The 20,316-nt window shown below is 38.1% G+C and overlaps 1 protein-coding gene across 1 annotated transcript; it reads right to left on the bottom strand.

Annotated features, from left to right (window-relative positions):
- Positions 1-109: 109 nt before the first annotated feature.
- Positions 110-19,267, bottom strand: LOC122042829. The gene is made up of 15 exons (XM_042603155.1): positions 18,965-19,267; positions 18,851-18,873; positions 16,408-17,044; positions 16,210-16,356; positions 15,714-15,801; positions 15,100-15,162; positions 11,514-11,730; positions 10,890-10,943; positions 9,919-10,498; positions 3,979-4,146; positions 3,859-3,884; positions 3,698-3,769; positions 3,538-3,621; positions 3,238-3,413; positions 110-501 (listed from the first exon to the last, which is right to left on the bottom strand). The coding sequence occupies exons 1-15, from the start codon at positions 19,265-19,267 to the stop codon at positions 110-112; spliced, it is 3,030 nt and encodes a 1,009-aa protein (XP_042459089.1).
- Positions 19,268-20,316: the final 1,049 nt, after the last annotated feature.

The following is a 20,316-nucleotide window of genomic DNA, read 5'->3' as shown; positions in this document are numbered from 1 at the left end:
TTTTTGATAGCGATAAGAAGAAGAAACCAACCCAAAAGGATTGTGCATGCAAACTCTCTGCTAAAATTAACACATTGAAACCTATCTACAAAATCAACAATTCAATGTTTCATTCTATGGCGATAGTTATCGTGTCCTCGTCTTCCGGAAGCGCGACGAGGAGGGAGACAGTTTCCGAACCAGAATCGTAATAATCTCTCGAGTTCAGCAGAACAGCAGCAGCGACGATTACTATCGACATGCACACAACAAACGGAATCACTAGAACTGCTTCAACGGTCGCCGCTGCCGTTTCGCAGTCGCCACTTCTTTCCACGACGACCAGGAGGACCGGCAACAAAAACGAGAAGAGGATGCGGAAAATACCGGTGACGGTGCACAACAGAAAGCTCGCGGCTAAGATCGCCATTATCCCGGAGATCATGGACGAATTAGAGGAAGACATCCTCTTCTCCTTTGCAATAACACCGCTGGATGATGACGGCGGATCCTGCTCGATTGCTGGAGAAGATGAGAGCGATTGCAAAAGAACAACTGCCGGTTTAAAGAAGTGGGAGGGGAGCGGTTAAGTTTTTTTCGCGGTTAGTTATATTTTGCCGGGGCCGGGCCACGGAGAGCCGTAATCGAAATTTTATAAAATTAATCGGAACCGTCGATTCTAACAGATAGTTAATCACTTCATTTCATATTCTCATCCATTGTCCGCTAAATCTTTTATAAATTAATAATATTCTAATATTCTAAATTTTTTAATAAATTAATAATATTATTATAATTTAAATAGTATTCAATAAAAATATTAATTATGATAATACTATATTTTATATTATAATATTTTTTATTGAATTTATATTTTTTTTTAAAAAAATAAAATATCAATTTGATTATTAAAATTTTAATTGATGTAAATTTATTTTGAAAACTTTAATTTTTAAATTTGTCCTTTTATTTTAAATTTAAATTATTAGACTGGTTGACACCGGCACAGGTTTATTGGCCCAAATAATTATTAGAAGAATCATCATTCACACAATCTAAAAAAAAAAGATAGAATGATCGAAATAATGTAGTTAAAATATTGATTAAATCGTCATAATTTGAAGGAAGGAGGATACGATGAGCTATTTTCTATATTGATAAAATCATCAGAAGGTCTTTAGTCTATATTACTTGTAGATAGTGATTAAGTTACCTCGATTTTTGGTATCTCGATACTCGAAGCAGGTTTCAAAAATATATTAGGAGCTAAATAAATAGTAGAATAATGAAGTGTGTGGAGAATAAACATGGAAAACATATCTTGGCTCAAGAGGGTGCCCTTTAGTAGATTGATGAGCTGGTTGTGACACTGATTAAGACATCGTGACCTGGAAGCACTATAACAATTTCCAAGATTACCGATGGAAATATCCGTCGGTATTCCGTCGCTATAGGGACTTATCGACAGATTTCCGACGGAAATCAATCTGTTGCGAGAATATGCGTCGGAACCTATTTTTCCGACGGAAATATAGCTTCCGTCGATAACATACCAACGAAAATATATTTCCGTCGGTAAACACCGTTAGACAGTTGGCGCCAAGTTTTCCGACGAAAATATAACTTCCGTCGGAGCAGGGGACTGGAGACTTGTATCGTAAAATACTGACGGAAATGGTATTTCCGTCAGTAAATACCGACGGAAATGGTATTTCCGTCGGTAAATACCGACGGGAATATCGATTCCGTCTGGAAAATAAAAAAAAACTGTCAGCCCCTATTTGTTTTCCCATTCAAACATGTATACAAATTATATATCCATATAAAATCAATCATACAATCACAGATACTACCACATATACAATCATAGTTTACAAATAAACTAACACAATCACAGTTTACATATCTAACAAACCATATATAGATACAAACAAACTTATAACACAATCCATAATATAGAAACAAACACTGCATATATATAAAAACATATAGAAACAACACACTCCATACATATAAAAACATATAGAATCAAACATAATATATACAAAGCATTTCCGTGCTCAAATATATAAATTCATACCATGATAACATATAATCCAAAACAACGTAACTACGATTGTAAAATCCTGCAAAAGGTAAAATATAATAAATTATGATGAGATTGATATTGATGTATAATTCAAAATATTACATATATATATATACTGAATTTTACATTTAAAAAATAAATACCTAGATAGAAAGAAGAAGAAGATGATGATGATGCTGAATATGTACACCCTGATGCCTGAAACATATAATAATGTAATATTTAGAAATAAGCAGAGTAGAATAAAACAATCAAATATATTTTACATGTAACTTGTATGATAAATAAAGATTTAAATAGTAGTTGAACAAACCTCGAAACATGCTAATCACCACGGTCTGATGGGTCTTGAGTCTCCTGTGACTCAGGACCATGTGGCATCTAGGTGCGAGCAAAATTTGCCACGATCTGTCGTATAATGGCAAAGAGAGTATCCTGCTCGGTCCTCCACTAATCCATAAAAGCCATCCTCTCATCCATTGACTTTAGTTGAGTGCGTAGTTCTTCATTTTCGCGTCTTAATGACTGCACCTCACTAGAAGAAGAGGAACTAGCATGACCCCTCGGAGTCCTCAAACGATCAAATGTCACTTTGGCCTGAGAGCCAAGGCCGTAGAGGGTGGAGTTTTTTGTCCTTCCACAGACAACATCATAATATATCTCATTTAGCGCGTCGGTGGATAGAGACTATGACTCCTCCCCCTCTGATGGTGGCTGAGAGGCCTGAGCCACTCTTTCTGTCATTTGCTCCTATGTTCAAAATTCTAATATTGATCAATATTTAATTTGATATTAATTATTAAAGTTAATCAAAATAGAAATGCGTGAACAATTGTAATAAAGTTAATAATCTTACGTGTAGGACCCGAGATCGAGAATCGACAAATGACCCATCTTTCTTCTTATGGGTCTTCAGAAATACCTCCATGCATGTGGGCTGTCGAGCAAGATCATGTTCCTGCATACACAAATAATTTGGGACATAATTATACATACTAATGTGATAATTAAATAAAAAATTGTTAGAAATTATAGTTTTAAATTAAATTACCAAATCCATAGCATGCTCAACAATAGATTTCGATCTTGATGTATGCCGAGCGATTCCGATGCTCGGGCCACCTGGCTCTATATTTCTATTAGATCGAGCTTTTTCAACATTTTCTCACCATCTTTCTGTAGCTCAAGTGGTTGTCCATGCACTCCATGTCGTCTCTGAAACATACGTTGGCCTAGTGCCCTTTTTCCTGATATAATACATGAGATCTCTGTAAAGTTTAGCACAATAACTATTTCATGTAACTTTAAACTGTTCTTCATGGCCATCTTCCCATGTATATCTTTTCTGCAATTATAAGTATAGATTTTAGTATATAAAAGGATAAATATATTATTGAATACCAAATATATTAATTTTACTTACTACGAATTCATTGTAATAAAATGTCTTCATCTCCTAGTCTACATGCCTCCATGTAGTACCAGAAGTACATACTCGCTCTTCAAACTTACTAGTGATATAAGAGGCTACCCGATGACCATCAGGGACAAATCTGCAAGGAAAAAAAAAGATATGAAAAATATTGAAAAAACCAATGAACTTGTATTACTAATAACAAAAATACATACGTATCTCCGACAACTCTAATAACCTTGTAGCCACGGGGTGCTACTGTCTGCTGCTCAGCCATAATAATATATCTGCACAATAACATAGCATGCATGTACTAGTAATAATATATCTACATAATATATCTACATAATATATCTACAACATGCATAATATTAACATTAACATCACAATACAAGAATATATCTACACACATGCATAACATTAACATTAGCAACACATTACAAAATTATATAGAAAATAACAGTTCAGACATCACATTAGCAACTATTTAATCAACATTAATAGTTTCCAATTCTTCATCGCTAGACTCTGGTAGTACAAATTCATCTTCACTATTGGACATCTCTCCATCATCTATCTCCTCATAAATAACATTAACATCGACAAGTAATTGAGATCTTGATTCAAGTTGTGTATCAATTGAATGTCTCTCCACTTCGTCATTCTGAAATGCATCAGTAGCCTGAGTCGTATTCGATATTTCTATAATCGAGCGAGGCTTCTGTTCGCTCTCCGCAAGTGTACGGAAATGTCGCAAGTAATATAAAAGATTATCGTATCCACAGGGACTGGAATAAGCACTAGAAATGTTTCAACACGAGTTAGCTAAACAACTAATCAATTGGTTTCCAAAAGCTAAATGTAACTAATGAAAAGTAAACATAGAAATGAAAGATCAACAAACAAGATTATGAGCTATGATAAAGGAATGTTCTAGGAGTTTTGGTTTCTTTGTAAGATTCCTCAATGTAAATGATCTACCAAATCTTATTTCTCAATTGTCCAACATTTATAGAAGGTTGCCGGTTCTCTCTTGCAATAGACAACCAACCTAGGACTGAAATCTATACCTAAATGTGATCTATTAGATATGAACTTATGTTGTCCTTACACGGGCATGTTCCTGTCACGAAGATCCCTCGGAAAATCAACACAAAGATCATACTTCTCAACCCATAAGATATAAAGATTAATTCCTAATTCTATCCTATCCTCTTGAATTACCCTATTTTTCCCTAAATCTTATCCCTCAAACGTCCTTACACGGGCTTACACCTTTAGCGTACTTCCCTCGAAAAATCGAGTAGGAGATAATCTTTATAAGATCCATAGGACATTCAAACAATCAATATAAAATGAGAATCAGATCCACAACACAACAATTCATTCAAGATTGAATTGATACAAACAAGATAATATCATAGAAGCAAGAAAATGGCAAATCCACAAGAGTTTACATCAATTCATCATACAAATACACCCTCATCCTAAAACAAAGATATCTACTCCATGAATCGAAGAGAGAAATCCGAAAATACAAAGATTACAAGCATTTCTTGATCCCCAATCCAAGAAGAGGAGAGAAAGAAAACTTATCTAAGATGAAGCTTGGTCTTCGGATCCAATCCATGCTCCCGGAGTTGAATCCGTTGAAGATCCGCCTTTAGATCGCCCAGAAATCCTCCCAAGATTGGAAGGGAAGACTCAAATCTCGCTCTCTCCCAAGAGGGAGAAGATCCCCTTTCAAATCTTGAAGAAGGGTTTAAATAGAGGTGAAGTTTGGGCGCCACACGGCCCCGTGGCACAGCCGTGTGAGGTTCACACGGCCCTTCCCACTCTTCTCTCGTGTGTGAGACACGGCCGTGGCAAACATCCGCCAATGGCCCCTTTACATGGTCGTGTAGATCTACACGGCCTGAACTGCCTTAGCCTCTGAAAATCTGGCACGGTCCTGTGATGCACACGACCTGCTTCCTTCCCTGCCACTGAGAACCTCACACGGCCGTGTGAGACACACGGCCGAGGCTTCTCCTGTCTCTGGAAAACTCATATGGCCGTGTGATGCACACGACCTAGGCTTCTTCTCATGTCTGGGTTCTTCAGATCCTTGCACGGCCGTGTGAGGTTCACACGGCCATGACCATTTCGTTTCCCGCTGCAGCCTTCTGGCCCGTGATCTCCACATGGCCTGGGCAACCCCCCAGAGCAGGGCAGTGCGTGGTTCAGGTAGGGCACCTTCTTCCCTTGCTTTGCTCACAGATTTGGCTTCGAACATGAAATCTTCACCAATTTCGACTCTTGTTTACAGAAAATGCACAAAAGCAGATCTCCGAATAAAGAGAGTAAATATGCTAAAAAGGAAAGCTGAAAGTACGAAAATACATAGATCAAGCATGCTCAAAGTATGTGAATGTGCGTCAAAACATGCCAATAAGTGTATACAATCTACGCACATCACACCCCAGACTTAAACCTTTGCTTGTTCTCAAGCAAAATGCTGCAATCTACATTCATATGTTCTACAACACATTCATAAACCATAATGTACTTTCCTAACTCTATCAAAAAGTTTCACTAACAAGCATAATCATGAAAACAAAGTCAAGTATGGCTCAAGCATAAGTATCTTGTGCTCAGTGCAAAAAGTACTTAAAACCCTTCAAGTTTCAATCTATGTTCTAGTCAAGTCGTCATCAAATTTGAATTCCTAATGTTTCCAGTGATAGACAAGTAACCAGTGATAGGCACTTACTTGCCACACACTTGGTTCATATTTCTCAATCAACTTAAGGTCTCAAAGGTGTGCTCAATCTCAAGAGAAGCTAAGCAGTCATTTCCCCAGTAACCCAACTCGGTCTCAAAGGGGTGACTTGCTAGATTCCACTCACGACGACTATTTTTTATATCCCATATTCACTTTTTTTTTCATTGCTTTTTTTTTTCAATTTTTTTTTTCATAAGCATTTGCATTGTGCAAATCTTATTTCACAAGTGTACTTTTAGTACAAATGTTGGGATATTTTGATTTTTCCAAATGAGCTTGCATGAGTTGAGCCTCATCTAGTAACCAAAATGAAGTTTGAAAAATCACCATGGAAACCAAGTACTAAACAAACAAGATGAATCATGACTATTTCAATGATATCAACCATTCAAGCATCAAGTCAAAGTGTAGTGAAAGTAGGATCCTTAAGGTCAAGCCAAAACTAAAACTCATCTCCATAAGATACTTAATTTATTTCATGCTACTCAAGATATAGAAAAGAGGTACACTAGGCATACTACTAGCATCATTTATAACATCATGAATCTAGATAATAAACGTGCTAACATTTAATCTTGAAGACAAGAAAGCATATAAGTGAAGTTTTGATGTTCTCAAGATGTATGCCACAAAGCACTCAAGCAAGACAATCAAAATAGAATGCAAAACAAAAGTTAGACATGAAGAAAACAAGCAAAAACTGAAAACTAGAACGCAAAAAGAAATCAGGTTTGACACCCCCCAAGACTCAAACTTTTCATCGTCCCGATGAAATCAATATGGTGGAGGTGGAGGTGGACGAGGAAAAGGGTGCCTACGACGTGGTTGGCCAATGGGAAAACTAGGGAAACCTGGAGTTTCACTCAGGATTATATGATACTCAAACAAAGCATCTACTTGTTGACTAGTAACACTCATGCTTTGCATAAAATCCCTCATTCTAGCTTGATTCGTATCATAATCCTGGACAAATTCGGCCACTTAACCCTGAAAGTTCCTCGTGAACTGAAAGTGCTCTTGCACTTCTCTAAATTGATTATCCGATAAAGAGAAGCAACCTTCCAACATTCTTCGTTGGGCATCATGCTTCTCGTGAAGCAATTCTAGAGAAGTACGAAAATCAGAAAAGTCAAATCTGGAGGGATCCGTACCATAGGCAAAAGAATGCCTAGCATGATCCGGATGTTCGGAAGGCTGCGGGTGTCCAAATGTCGAGGGCTCAATGTGCGGCTCTGTGTCTCCGGATATAGAGGGAACATTTTCGGGGTTGACATCGGTGATTACCCAATTAGTAGGGTTGCGAATTGAAGTTCGATCGGGACAAGGAAGAGGTAGAGGAAAATCATTCCTCCTAGGAAATGCAAACCCATTCTCAACCCGAACGATCATCTTCATGGCAAGACATGTATTCATGTCAATCATATCATTGCCATGAATAACTTCCAACCCTTCTAAATCAAGTTCCAAGTTAATGGCTACTTGGGTAATCAAACCACCAAGCACTATTGATCCCGAAGATGTCCTCGCAGTTCTCATTAAGGTTTGTAGGAAATGAAAACCGGAATCAAAATCAACCTTATATAGCATAGCCCATAGAGAATAAAGTTTTACCTTTTTGACGACTCCATCACTATCACCCCTACCAAAAATAGTTTTGCTCATAATTCTATGTAGATATCTAAAAACAGGGTTTTGTATGTGAAGCCTTGGCTCTAGAGGGCTCATAAGGATGATCTAATCCAGTAATTGAATTTCAAAAATGGTTCCAATTAAATCTAGAATCAAACCTTCGAGAACTACCGGAAGACAATCCAAAACAAGTATTAAAGCTACTAAATGTCCATTGAAATTCTTGATTCACTAATCTAAAAGTTATTTTGCCAACATAATCGTCCTCATTGGTAAAATGGACATCTAACGAACTTAGAAACTCCAGAACAAGGCGAGGATAAGTTGGTAGATATGAGTACAACATATCACTCCAATCTAAGAACCCTATCATCCAATCTACATCATCCCTAATTCCCATCATATCTAAAATAGTTGAGTCCATATACCTAGTACACACAATCTTTCTATTGACAAGAATTGCAAATCTAGTTATATGATCATCATTTCTAAATACAATATTGAATTCATTGTCATTACCTTCATCGCGTGATGTCCTCTTCCCCTTGCCTTTGACTGGTTGTTTCCCCTTATCCTTGCTTGGCTCCTTCCCTTTGTCTTTACTTGAACCACCACCTCCCTTGCGTAGTTTCTTCAAAAGATTGGACATAATATCTAGCTTAAGTAGGTGTGGGTACTATTTATGCTTAAAGGAATTAGATCTTGAGGAAATGGGTCTCAAAGAACAAGATCTTAGGTTAAGGAAATGGAGATCTTAGATCTAGGAGAAGAGAAGGATCTAGATCTAGATGAAATTTATGAAGAAAAGAAGGGTTTAGAACTAGATCTGAGAGAACTTGGAGGAGAGGTTTGAGGAAAGAGGAGTTTTGGAGAGAAGGGGGTGCAAAGATGAAGGGGGTGTGTGGGGGACACGACCTAGATCTGGCCGTGTATAGCAGACACGGCTTGGCAGAGTTTCCCCACACGGGTCGTGTAGATCTACACGACCCTATCCCTCTCCTTCTCGGGTTGAGTCACACGGTCGTGCCAATTGGCACGACCATCTCCTTCTTCCTCACTGGTATCCATGCACGGCCGTGTCTAGGACACGACCCCAACAGCTTCCTCCTCTGGATTCTTCACACGGCCGTGTCAGATGGCACAGCCAGTGCAAGCTTTCGCACTGGTTCCCTCACACGGCCGTGTGTGAGACACGACCGAGAAGCTTTCCTCCTCTGGATTCTTCACACGGCCGTGTCTGGGACACGACCACCTACCTTTTCTTCTCTGGAGACTCCACACGGCCGTGTCATGTAGACACGACCCAAGCATCTCCCTTTTCTGCACCGTAAGCCTGGCCATGGGCAGCACACGACCATGCTATGTTTTGCTCCAATTGACACTTCTCCTCCATTCTAGCTCCTCTCACACTTCCATGCCCATGAAGAAGTTATGGCCAACTCATGGAAGTGAAATTCAACCTGAAAACAAAAAAAACCAAGTAAAACACTACTAATGAAGAATTGAAACCTAGAATAGGACTTAACTAAAAAGTCAATCTGGAGGACGAGGTTCAGAAAAATACAACCTTTATTTCTCTTCCAATTTCATACCGTGCACATATTCCTTCAACCGTTGGCCATTTACCTTAATCAATTCAAGATCTTTATTCCAAATATCTACCGCTCCAAAAGGATAAACCTTTTTAACCTCAAACGGACCTGTCCACCTTGATTTAAGCTTTCCTGGAAAAAGCTTTAGCCTTGAATTAAATAATAAAATTAGATCTCCTTCCTTGAAACTTTTTCGGAGAATGTGTTGATCATGCCACTTCTTTATTCTTTCCTTATAAGATCTAGCATATTCATATGCATCCAATCTCAATTAATCAAGCTCATTCAACTGAAGCTTCCTTTTCTCCCCTGCTTCCTTGAGATTCATGTTTAGATTTGTAATTGCCCAATAGGCTTTATGTTCTAATTCTACTGGAAGATGACAAGGTTTCCCATAAACTAACCGAAATGGAGTCATCCCAATAGGAGTCTTGTAGGCAGTACGATATGCCCATAAGGCATCATCTAGCTTCAATGACCAATCCTGTTGTGAAGTAGATACTGTTTTCTCTAGTATGACTTTAATTTCACGGTTGGAGATCTCAGCTTGCCTATTAGTTTGTGGATGATATGGCGTTGCTACTTTGTGGTTCACTCCATATTTTCTGAGTAAATTCTCAAACTGTCTTTCTATAAAGTGTGATCCCCCATCACTAATGACTGCCTTAGGCACGCCAAACCTCGAAAAAATTATGCTTTTAAACAATTTGATAACTTTTCTCGCATCACTTGTAGGAGAGGCTATAGCTTCTACCCATTTGGACACATAATCCACTACTACAAGGATAAATCTATTCCCATATGAAAAGGGAAATGACCCCATGAAGTCTATTCCCCATACATCAAATAATTCTACTTCAAGTATGTAATTCAATGGCGTTTCATTCCTCCTAGTAATATTTCCAGTCCTCTGACATTGATCACATGATTGTACAAATTTCTTGGCATCTTTGAATAAAGTGGGCCAATAAAAGCCTGCTTGAAGGATTTTTGCTATCATCTTAGAGCTCCCCAAATGCCCTCCATAAGAAGAAGAATGACAATGAAATAGGATATCCCGGACTTCTTTCTCAGGTATACATCTTCGATAAATCACATCATTGCATTTCCTATAAAGGAGGGGTTCATCCCAAATATAATTCTTCACATCTGATTTTTTTTTTCTTTTGCTGATTGGAGAAATTTGGGGGTAGGACTCCGCTTGCCAGGAAATTTACAAAATCCGCATACCATGGTATTTTAGCACTCGATAAGGCTAGAAGGTGCTCATTAGGAAAAATATCATCAATAGGTAAGTCAAAATTTGCATCCTTTTCCTTATTTTACCAAATTCTAGATAAGTGGTCAGCCACTACGTTCTCCGCTCCCTTCTTATATCTAATCTCGAGGTTGAACTCTTGAAGTAATAAAATTCATCTGATAAGTCGTGGTTTAGCATCTTTATTGCTTAGTAAATATCGGATAGCTGCATGATCAGTATAAACTATTACCTTTGAACCCACCAGATATGATCTAAACTTATCAAATGCAAATACTATGGCTAGAAGTTCTTTTTCAGTAGTGGAATAATTCACTTGAGCTGCATCAAGCGTTTTACTTGCATAATGTATAGCATGTAGAATCTTATTTTTTCTTTGTCCTAACACTGCCCCTACTGCAAAGTCACTTGCATCACACATTATCTCAAATGGAAGATTCCAATCCGGAGCTTGAATTACCGGGGTTGAAATAAGGGCACTTTTAATTTTACTAAAGGCCTCCATGCATTCTTTGTCAAAACAAAATTCAACATCCTTGATTAGCAAATTTGTTAAAGGCTTAGCAATTTTTGAAAAGTCCTTGATAAAACGCCTATAGAATCCGGCATGCCCTAGGAAACTTCTCACTCCTTTTACATTAATTGGTGGGGGTAGTTTTTCTATCACTTCTACTTTTGCTTGATCCACTTCAATCCCATGTTCTGATATTTTATGCCCCAAAACAATTCCTTCTCTAACCATGAAATGACATTTCTCCCAGTTTAACACTAAATTCGCCTTTTCACATCTTTGAAGAACTGTAGAGAGATTAGATAAACAAGTGTCAAAGTCATTCCCGTATACTGAGAAATCATCCATGAATACCTCCATAATTTTCTCTATTAAATTTGAAAAAATTACCATCATACATCTCTGGAAAGTGGCTAGAGCATTACAAAGCCCAAATGGCATACGACGATAAGCAAAAGTGCCGTAGGGGCATGTGAAAGTAGTCTTCTCTTGATCTTGGGGATGAATTGGAATTTGAAAAAAAATCCTGAATATCCATCCAAGTAGCAAAAATACGAGTGCTTAGCCAATCTCTCAAGCATTTCATCAATAAAAGGTAAGGGAAAATGATCCTTCCTCATTTCCTTGTTCAGCTTTCGATAATCAATACACATTCACCACCCCGTTACTGTTCGTGTTGGAATCAATTTATTATCCTCATTTTTGATAACAGTCATTCCCCCTTTCTTTGGGACTACGTGTACTGGACTCACTTATTCACTGTCTGAAATTGTATAAATGATACCAGCATAAAGAAGTTTGAGCACCTCTTTTTTTACTACCTCTTTCAGATTTAGATTCAACCTCCTCTGGTGCTCAATTGAATTTTTGTAGCCCTCCTCAAGTAAAATCCTATGCATGCAAAGGGAAGGACTAATCCCTTTTATATTATCAATAGAGTATCCAATTGCTTTTCTATGCAGCTTGAACTCTTCGACCAACCTTTGTGTTTCAGACTCAGTTAGACTAACATTGATTATAACTGGAAAAGTGGAATTTGGTCCGAGGAATTCATATTTTAGAGTTGATGGCAATGGCTTAAGCTCAGGTTGGGGTGATACTATTTCTGGCACAGTTAGCTCTTGCTCTATCAACTTAATCTCTTCATCTTGGGATCCTTTCTCCAAATCTTCTTCATCTTCTAGAAAAGTATCATCCCCTTTCTTCTCCTCCATTGAAACTGCTTCTTCATTGAATATTTTTAAAAAAGACTCAAAACACCAAGGCAATAATACTCGAAGATCATTCTGATTCAGAGTGATTCCTTTCTCCCTATTTTCCTTTTCTTCCACTGTATTAACCGTTAGAATTGCGTCGTTTTGTCCTAACCAATCATTAAAATTTGATGCGACCCTGCAGATTATCCCACTGGCTTCCTCTAAATTTTTCTTAAGAAATGATCCTTTAGAGGCTATATCTAGTTGACTCTTATTTGAGAGAGAAAGCCCTTCATAGAATAAGTGCATAATTAACCATCCCTCAATACCGTGATGTGGACATGACCGTAAAAGAGATGAATATCTTTCCCAGGCTTGATGTAGCTCTTCCCAAGCAAGTTGTTTAAAATTCAGACTTTGACTTCTCAAATAAGTAGTTTTCTGGGGGGGGGGGGGGGAGGAATATCTGCCCAAGAATCTCTGTTCTAACTCATCCCAGGTTTTGATACTTTGAGATTTCAGGGAATTATACCATCTCTTTGCAGCACCCTGTAGACTAAAAGGAAAGGCCAATAGTTGTATAATATCAGATGGAACATCCTCATATTTCAAAGTATAACAATATCTATAAAATTCCATGAGATGTGAGTAAGGGTCCTCAATCTCTAGGCCTCCAAATTGGACTTTCTGAACCATTGAAATGAAGGAAGGTTTAAGCGTAAAACTTTTTGCTTGAATTTCAAGGTAAACAACGGGTCCTAATCCCTTGGCAGACCTTGGGGCTTCATAATCTCCTAACGACCTGAAAACTATTTTTGGTGTACAAAAGAAAAGAGGTACAAGAGATACAAGTTACAGTTACCGAATTCAGAAAGAATTAGGAAGGTCACGAAGGAATTTCAAAAACATAGAAAAGATCAGACAAGACGTTAGAATAAAAAATGCAGAATTAGAATCACAACAGAAAAAAATTGACAAGAATGTTATACAAGAAATGAAAAACTTATAGAAATAGAATTCTAACAATTAGTTACAACTATGTAAATGAAAAGAAAGAAAGAAAAGTTATGTTTAGTCTAACTCAATTGATAATTCCTAATGTTATAGCGCAGTCCCCGGCAACGACGCCAAAAACTTGTTCGCTCTCCGCAAGTGTACGGAAATGTCGCAAGTAATATAAAAGATTATCGTATCCACAGGGACTGGAATAAGCACTAGAAATGTTTCAACACGAGTTAGCTAAACAACTAATCAATTGGTTTCCAAAAGCTAAATGTAACTAATGAAAAGTAAACATAGAAATGAAAGATCAACAAACAAGATTATGAGCTATGATAAAGGAATGTTCTAGGAGTTTTGGTTTATTTGTAAGATTCCTCAATGTAAATGATCTACCAAATCTTATTTCTTAATTGTCCAACATTTATAGAAGGTTGCCGGTTCTCTCTTGCAATAGACAACCGACCTAGGACTGAAATCTATACCTAAATGTGATCGATTAGATATGAACTTATGTTGTCCTTACACGGGCATGTTCCTGTCACGAAGATCCCTCAGAAAATCAACACAAAGATCATACTTCTCAACCCATAAGATATAAAGATTAATTCCTAATTCTATCCTACCCTCTTGAATTACCCTATGTTTCCCTAAATCTTATCCCTCAAACGTCCTTACACGGGCTTGCACCTTTCGCGTGCTTTCCTCGAAAAATCGAGTAGGAGATAATCTTTATAAGATCCATATGACATTCAAACAATCAATATAAAATGAGAATTAGATCCACAGCACAACAATTCATTCAAGATTGAATTGATACAAACAAGACAATATCATAGAAGCAAGACAATGACAAATCCACAAGAGTTTACATCAATTCATCATACAAATACTCCCTCATCCTAAAACAAAGATATCTACTCCATGAATCGAAGAGAGAAATATGAAAATACAAAGATTACAAGCATTTCTTGATCCCCAATCCAAGAAGAGGAGAGAAAGAAAACTTATCTAAGATGAAGCTTGGTCTTCGGATCAAATCCACGCTGCCGAAGTTGTATCCGTTGAAGATCTACCTTTAGATCACCCAGAAATCCTCCCAAGATTGGAAGTAAAGACTCAAATCTCGCTCTCTCCCAAGAGGGAGAAGATCCCTTTTCAAATCTTGAAGAAGAGTTTAAATAGAGGTGAAGTTTGGGTGTCACACGACCCCGTGGCACGGCCGTGTGAGGTTCACACGACCCTGTCCACTCTCCTCTCTGCCAGCCTTGCATGGCCATGTGTGAGACACGACCGTGGAAAACATCCGACAATGGCCCCTTTACATGGCCATGTAGATCTACACGGACTGAACTGCCTTAGCCTCTGAAAATCTGGCACGGCCATGTGATGCACACAACCTGCTTCCTTCCCTGCCATTGAGAACCTCACACGGGCGTGTGAGACACACGGCCGAGACTTCTCCTGTCTCTGGAAAACTCATATGGCCGTGTGATGCACACGACCTAGGCTTCTTCTCATGTTTAGGTTCTTCAGATCCTTGCACGGCCGTGTGAGGTTCACACGGCCATGACCATTTCGTTTCCTGCTGCAACCTTCTGGCCCGTGATCTCCACACGTCCTGGGCAACCCCCCAGAGCAGGGCAGTGTGTGGTTCAGGTAGGGCACCTTCTTCCCTTGCTTTGCTCATAGATTTGGCTTCGAACATGAAATCTTCACTAATTTCAACTCCTGTGTACAGAAAATGCACAAAAGCAGATTTCCGAACAAAGAGAGCAAATATGCTAAAAAGGAAAGCTGAAAGTATGAAAATGCATAGATCAAGCTTGCTCAAAGTATGTGAATGTGCGTCAAAACATGCCAATAAGTGTATACAATCTACGCACATCAGCTTCATTCGACAAACAGACAACCATTCACTGGGTCTTCTTCTCTTCGTAGGGTATTCAAGTTAGAAAACCTGTGCTGCTTGTACCCCGAAAATAAAAGGTTCAAACTTGTTGAACCTTTTGTTTGTATTAACCTCAACTAAATTATATACTTTGGATGTATTCTGGTACCTATTCTTGGGGTAGGATCATACCATGAACATTTAAATAGCTCACACCTCTTAATAGGTAATGTAGGATATTCAACTTCTATGATTTCCTCAAGTCTACCATAGTAATCATACTGAGTGTTATTGTTGTCCATAGATCCTTTGACGTAAACACCAGAATTATAGGTTAATCTCCGTGAATCTCGTAGTGCCATGTGGAATTTGAGGCCATTAACATAGAAACCAGAGTAGACCTTTATTTTACGAAGGGGTCCTGATGCAAGATTCATGATCCTATCATCTCTCACATTTGAAATTCTACGGTCTTTAACCTACACAATTAGTTGACATTAGAACACTACTTAACCCACATAAACTTAAATATTTGATAAAATCTCCAACTTACATATATTTCAAACCATAATGCAAATTCAACCTCTAACATTTCAGCTACGACATCTGTATCCATTGATGGATTTTGTAGATATAGTTGTTGTTCATATAAGCTGGAGAAGAAGGTAAATTTAAGGTAAATGGGATATCAAGCAACAACTTAAACGGGGGATCATTTTTAAATTAGAGAAGTCAACTTACTTTATGTATGGTTTGACCTCTTCACAATTTAAGAGTATGTATATTCTTGCAGCATGGTATTCTTCTAGAGTTAAGAATCTAGAAATAGATGCACCCATTGGTTTGCCAGGAAACTTAAAAATAGAAAGCATCGAATGGTCTATTGCTTGAGCATTATAATAATTTCTTGGAACCTTGCGATGTCTGGTTTTGACATTATCAGCAAAATAATAGGAGCAGAAAGAAGATGCTTCTTCAACCAGATAAGCATTACATATTGAGCCCTCAACTCTTGCTTTGTTATGAACATTATTCTTTAATTTTCTCAAAAACCGTTCAAATGGATACATCCATCTATATTGCACAGGACCATCTATTTGTGCCTCAAATGGCAAATATACCGACAGATGCTCCATTGAATCAAAAAAACTGGGTGGAAATATGTGCTCTAACTTACATAATATGAGAGGAATGTCTATTTCTAGCCGAAGCATATCATCCATCGTAATACACCTCGCTATCAAATCTCTAAAAAATAGACTTAATTCTGTGAGAGCTTGCCAAACATTATACGGAAGTAAATCATGGAAAGCTACTGGAATAAGTCTTTGCATGAATACATGACAGTCATGACTCTTCATCCCAAATATCTTTAACCTATTCATATCTACACAATGAGACATATTTGAGGCATACCCATCTGGGAATTTTACTTCCTTCAACCAACTACATAAAGTCTGCTTCTTGTCTTTGTCTAATGTATAACAAGCCTTTGGAAATCTATTAGTTGTTTCATTTTGATGCAACTCTAGTCTGTTTACTAATTCTTTTAATTCTTCACGAGATTTTGCAGTGTCTTTAGTTTTTCCAGGCACATTCATCACAGTGTTAAAGATATTATCGAAGAAATTTTTCTTAACATGCATGACATCTAAATTATGTCGAATGAGTAGATACTTCAATAGGGGAGCTCTCAAAAAATACTCATTTTTTCCAACCACACTGGCACATCCTAATAATGTATCTATTTATCTCATCAGAACCAGATTGAGATACTGGTAGAAATCCATAACTGTCTATTTGTTCAATGATTTCTTCACTTGATGTATGGAATGTTGGAGGAGGTTTTCTGACTACAACATTTTTTAGGAAGTTTTTCTTATTCCACCTGAAAGGGTGATCAATAGGTAAAAATTTTCGGTGATTATCAACCCAGGATACTTTCTGACTACAAGGTAATGAAAAGGCATCAGAATCTGTCATGCAGTGTGGACACGCTAATTTACTCGCCGTGTTCCATCCTGACAACATTGAATATGCTGAAAAATCACTGATCGCCCATAATAATGCAGCATGCAATCTAAAATTAGATTTACTTGCAACATCATAAGTCACTGACCCTATATTCCATAAATCATTTAATTATGCAATTAACGGTTGCAAGAAAACATCTATATTCTCTTTAGGATTGGTTGGACCAGGAATAAGAACAGTAAGGAACATAAATTCATCTTTCATGCACATCCAGGATGGTAAATTGTATGATGTTAATATAACTGGCCAGGATGAATATTGCTATCCCGATTGACCAAATGGTTGAAATCCATCAGCGGAAAGTCCCAATCTCACATTACGTGATTCCATTGCAAACGAGGAAAATACAGTATCAAGATGTTTCCATGTAGAGGAATCACAAGGATGACACATAATACCTCCTTCATGCTCATGTTCATGATGTCACGTCATGTGAGAAGCTGTAGCGACAGATGCATACAAACATTGAAGTCTAGCAATTAAAGGGAAATAATACATCACTTTCCAAGCAATATTTTTCTTCTTCTTCCCTGGTATGCGAGTACCATTCTTATAACGAGGGTGAGTACAGATTTTACATTGACCCAGTTCGTTATCTTCATGTCAAAATACCATGCAGTTGTTTACACAACAATCAATCTTTTTTACCGGCAAACCTAAACCTCTAACCAATTTCTTGGTACTGTAAAAACTATCTGTCATTATGTTGTCAGCAGGAAGTAACTCTGACATCAATTGACAAATATCATCGTAACATCTTTCAGAAAAATGATGTTTTGCTTTCATATTCAATAACCTTGCAGTAGCTGATAATTACGAATGACCTGAGGGAATGCCTTCCCACACTTCTCTTTCACTAGCCTTTAACATTTCATATAGTTGCTGATATTCAGGTGTAGGTCTTTCGTTTATATTGGAATAATCAACTGCGGCATTCATTGCATCATGAACCATTGATTGCATTCCAATATCATAAGTTGATGAGTCATGCGCAGTAAAAGTTGTGCCAGATGATGAACCACCGGAAGGCCCAATTGGTTCATACAAATAAGGTTCTCCGTGACAGTACCAATTATAGTAATTTGGCACAAAATCATTCCTACATATATGCATTTTTACAGTATCTTTATCACGGAAAGTTCTATTTTGACAATTTTTATGATTGCACGAACACTTTAATTCTGCACCATTCATACATTCTGGATGACTTTTAGCAAAGTTGACAAATTCTTCAACTTCAACAATAAAATCATCTCTAATAAATCCATTTTCTAATCGATTATACATCCAAGCTTTGTTCATAGATATTTTCACCTAAAACTAATAAATTGAGAATTAGAAATTAGCTTAGATTAACGTACAAACACAAAACAAACAAAAGAATGATATTATGTTACAGATTAATATACAAACATAACATATATCTAAATTAAACCATGTTAAATAATATAAAATATAATAAAATAAATTATACCTGAAGATGTGAAAGTCTACCGGAGAAGAGCAGCAAATGCTACCTGTTTACAGAATAAAAATAATTTAGCACAAAATTTATCAAAAAATTAACAAGTGGAAAGACAACCGGCGCAGGCCAGCACAACAGCCAACATTTCGCTGGCGGTCGGCACAACATCCAGCAGGCCGCTGGCGGCCGGTACAATGGCCAGGAGGTCGCTGCCGGCTTGTACAGCGGCCAGTAGGCCAGCAGGCTGTTGCTAGCTGGCACAGCGGCCAGCAGGCCACTGGTGGCAGGTAATGACCAGCACCGGCCGCCACAAAGGCCAGCCGGGCGCTGGTGGCCACAGAGAGAGGAAAAGAAAAATGAGGGAGAGCTCTTACCGGCGAAATCGGGGAGGAGGAAGAAGTTGCTGCCGTGCGCGCGTGGAAAGAAAGGAAAGGTTTAGGGTTCATTTTTTAGTCGGCTTTACCGATGGAATCTAGATTCCGTCGGTAAAGATTTTTTTACCGATGGAAAGTCTTTTTCCGTCGGTGAATCAATTTTTTTTTTTTTAAAAAAAGATTACCAACGGAATCAAATATTCCTTCGGTAATGTCTGAAAATCATTGACGGAATATTTAATTCCATCGGTAATGGAAATAATACTGACGGAATATTTAATTCCGTCAGTGATTTCCAATATTACCAATGGAAATTGTTTCCGTCGGTAAGCCCGTTGGTAAAACTATATTTTTTTGTAGTGAAGAATAGATGAATGTGAGCCAGATGAGAAGCTAGATTTGACGACACGAAGCTAAATGCGGCATAAATCCGGAAGGCAACATGTAAGACGAAATATGATTGCGACACGTAGGCCGGGATATGATAATGACACACAGGTTGAAACACGACACACAGGTTGGAACATGTCACATAGGCTGGAACACGACACACAGGTCGTGAAGGACCATTGGCGGCCGACTAGATGGAGATGAATAACCCTGACAAATAAAAAGAACCTTTCTTGAATTTACGGCTTAATTAATCTAACACTTGCATAAATAAAATAAATGGCTGAAAAAAAGAGGCACGGAAGAGTTACTTGGTTACAACCGGGGAAGTTGTTAATCCAAGGAAGTTGGAGCTTAGTAAATAATCTCCTTCTAGCAGAAAAGCCTCTTATAGCAGTTGAAGTACTCAATTACAGAACAAAACAAATCTAGAATGAATCACAAGTGTTCTATTGAACCTCTTGAATCGGGGTTGTATTTATAGCCCTGGTCGGGGAGCCTGAAAGAGTTCCAGGCGACTGGAATGGGATAGAATTCTATCCCCAATGCAACGGTTAAACGACACGTTGATTCGGGTAAAGTTTGAGTTCCGGGCGCCCGGATGGTTCGGGTGCCCCGGATTGGTTCCGGGTGCCCCAACCAGTCCGGGTGCCCCGACCTGGTCCGAGCGCTTGGACCAGGAAAGTTAACACAATTGACTTTTTTCGTCCGGGTCTTCCGCTCCTATTCGG

Source organism: Zingiber officinale, chromosome 1B (assembly GCF_018446385.1).
Source record: "Zingiber officinale cultivar Zhangliang chromosome 1B, Zo_v1.1, whole genome shotgun sequence".
Lineage (NCBI taxonomy): Eukaryota > Viridiplantae > Streptophyta > Magnoliopsida > Zingiberales > Zingiberaceae > Zingiber > Zingiber officinale.
This window is presented reverse-complemented; position numbering and strand designations above follow the sequence as displayed.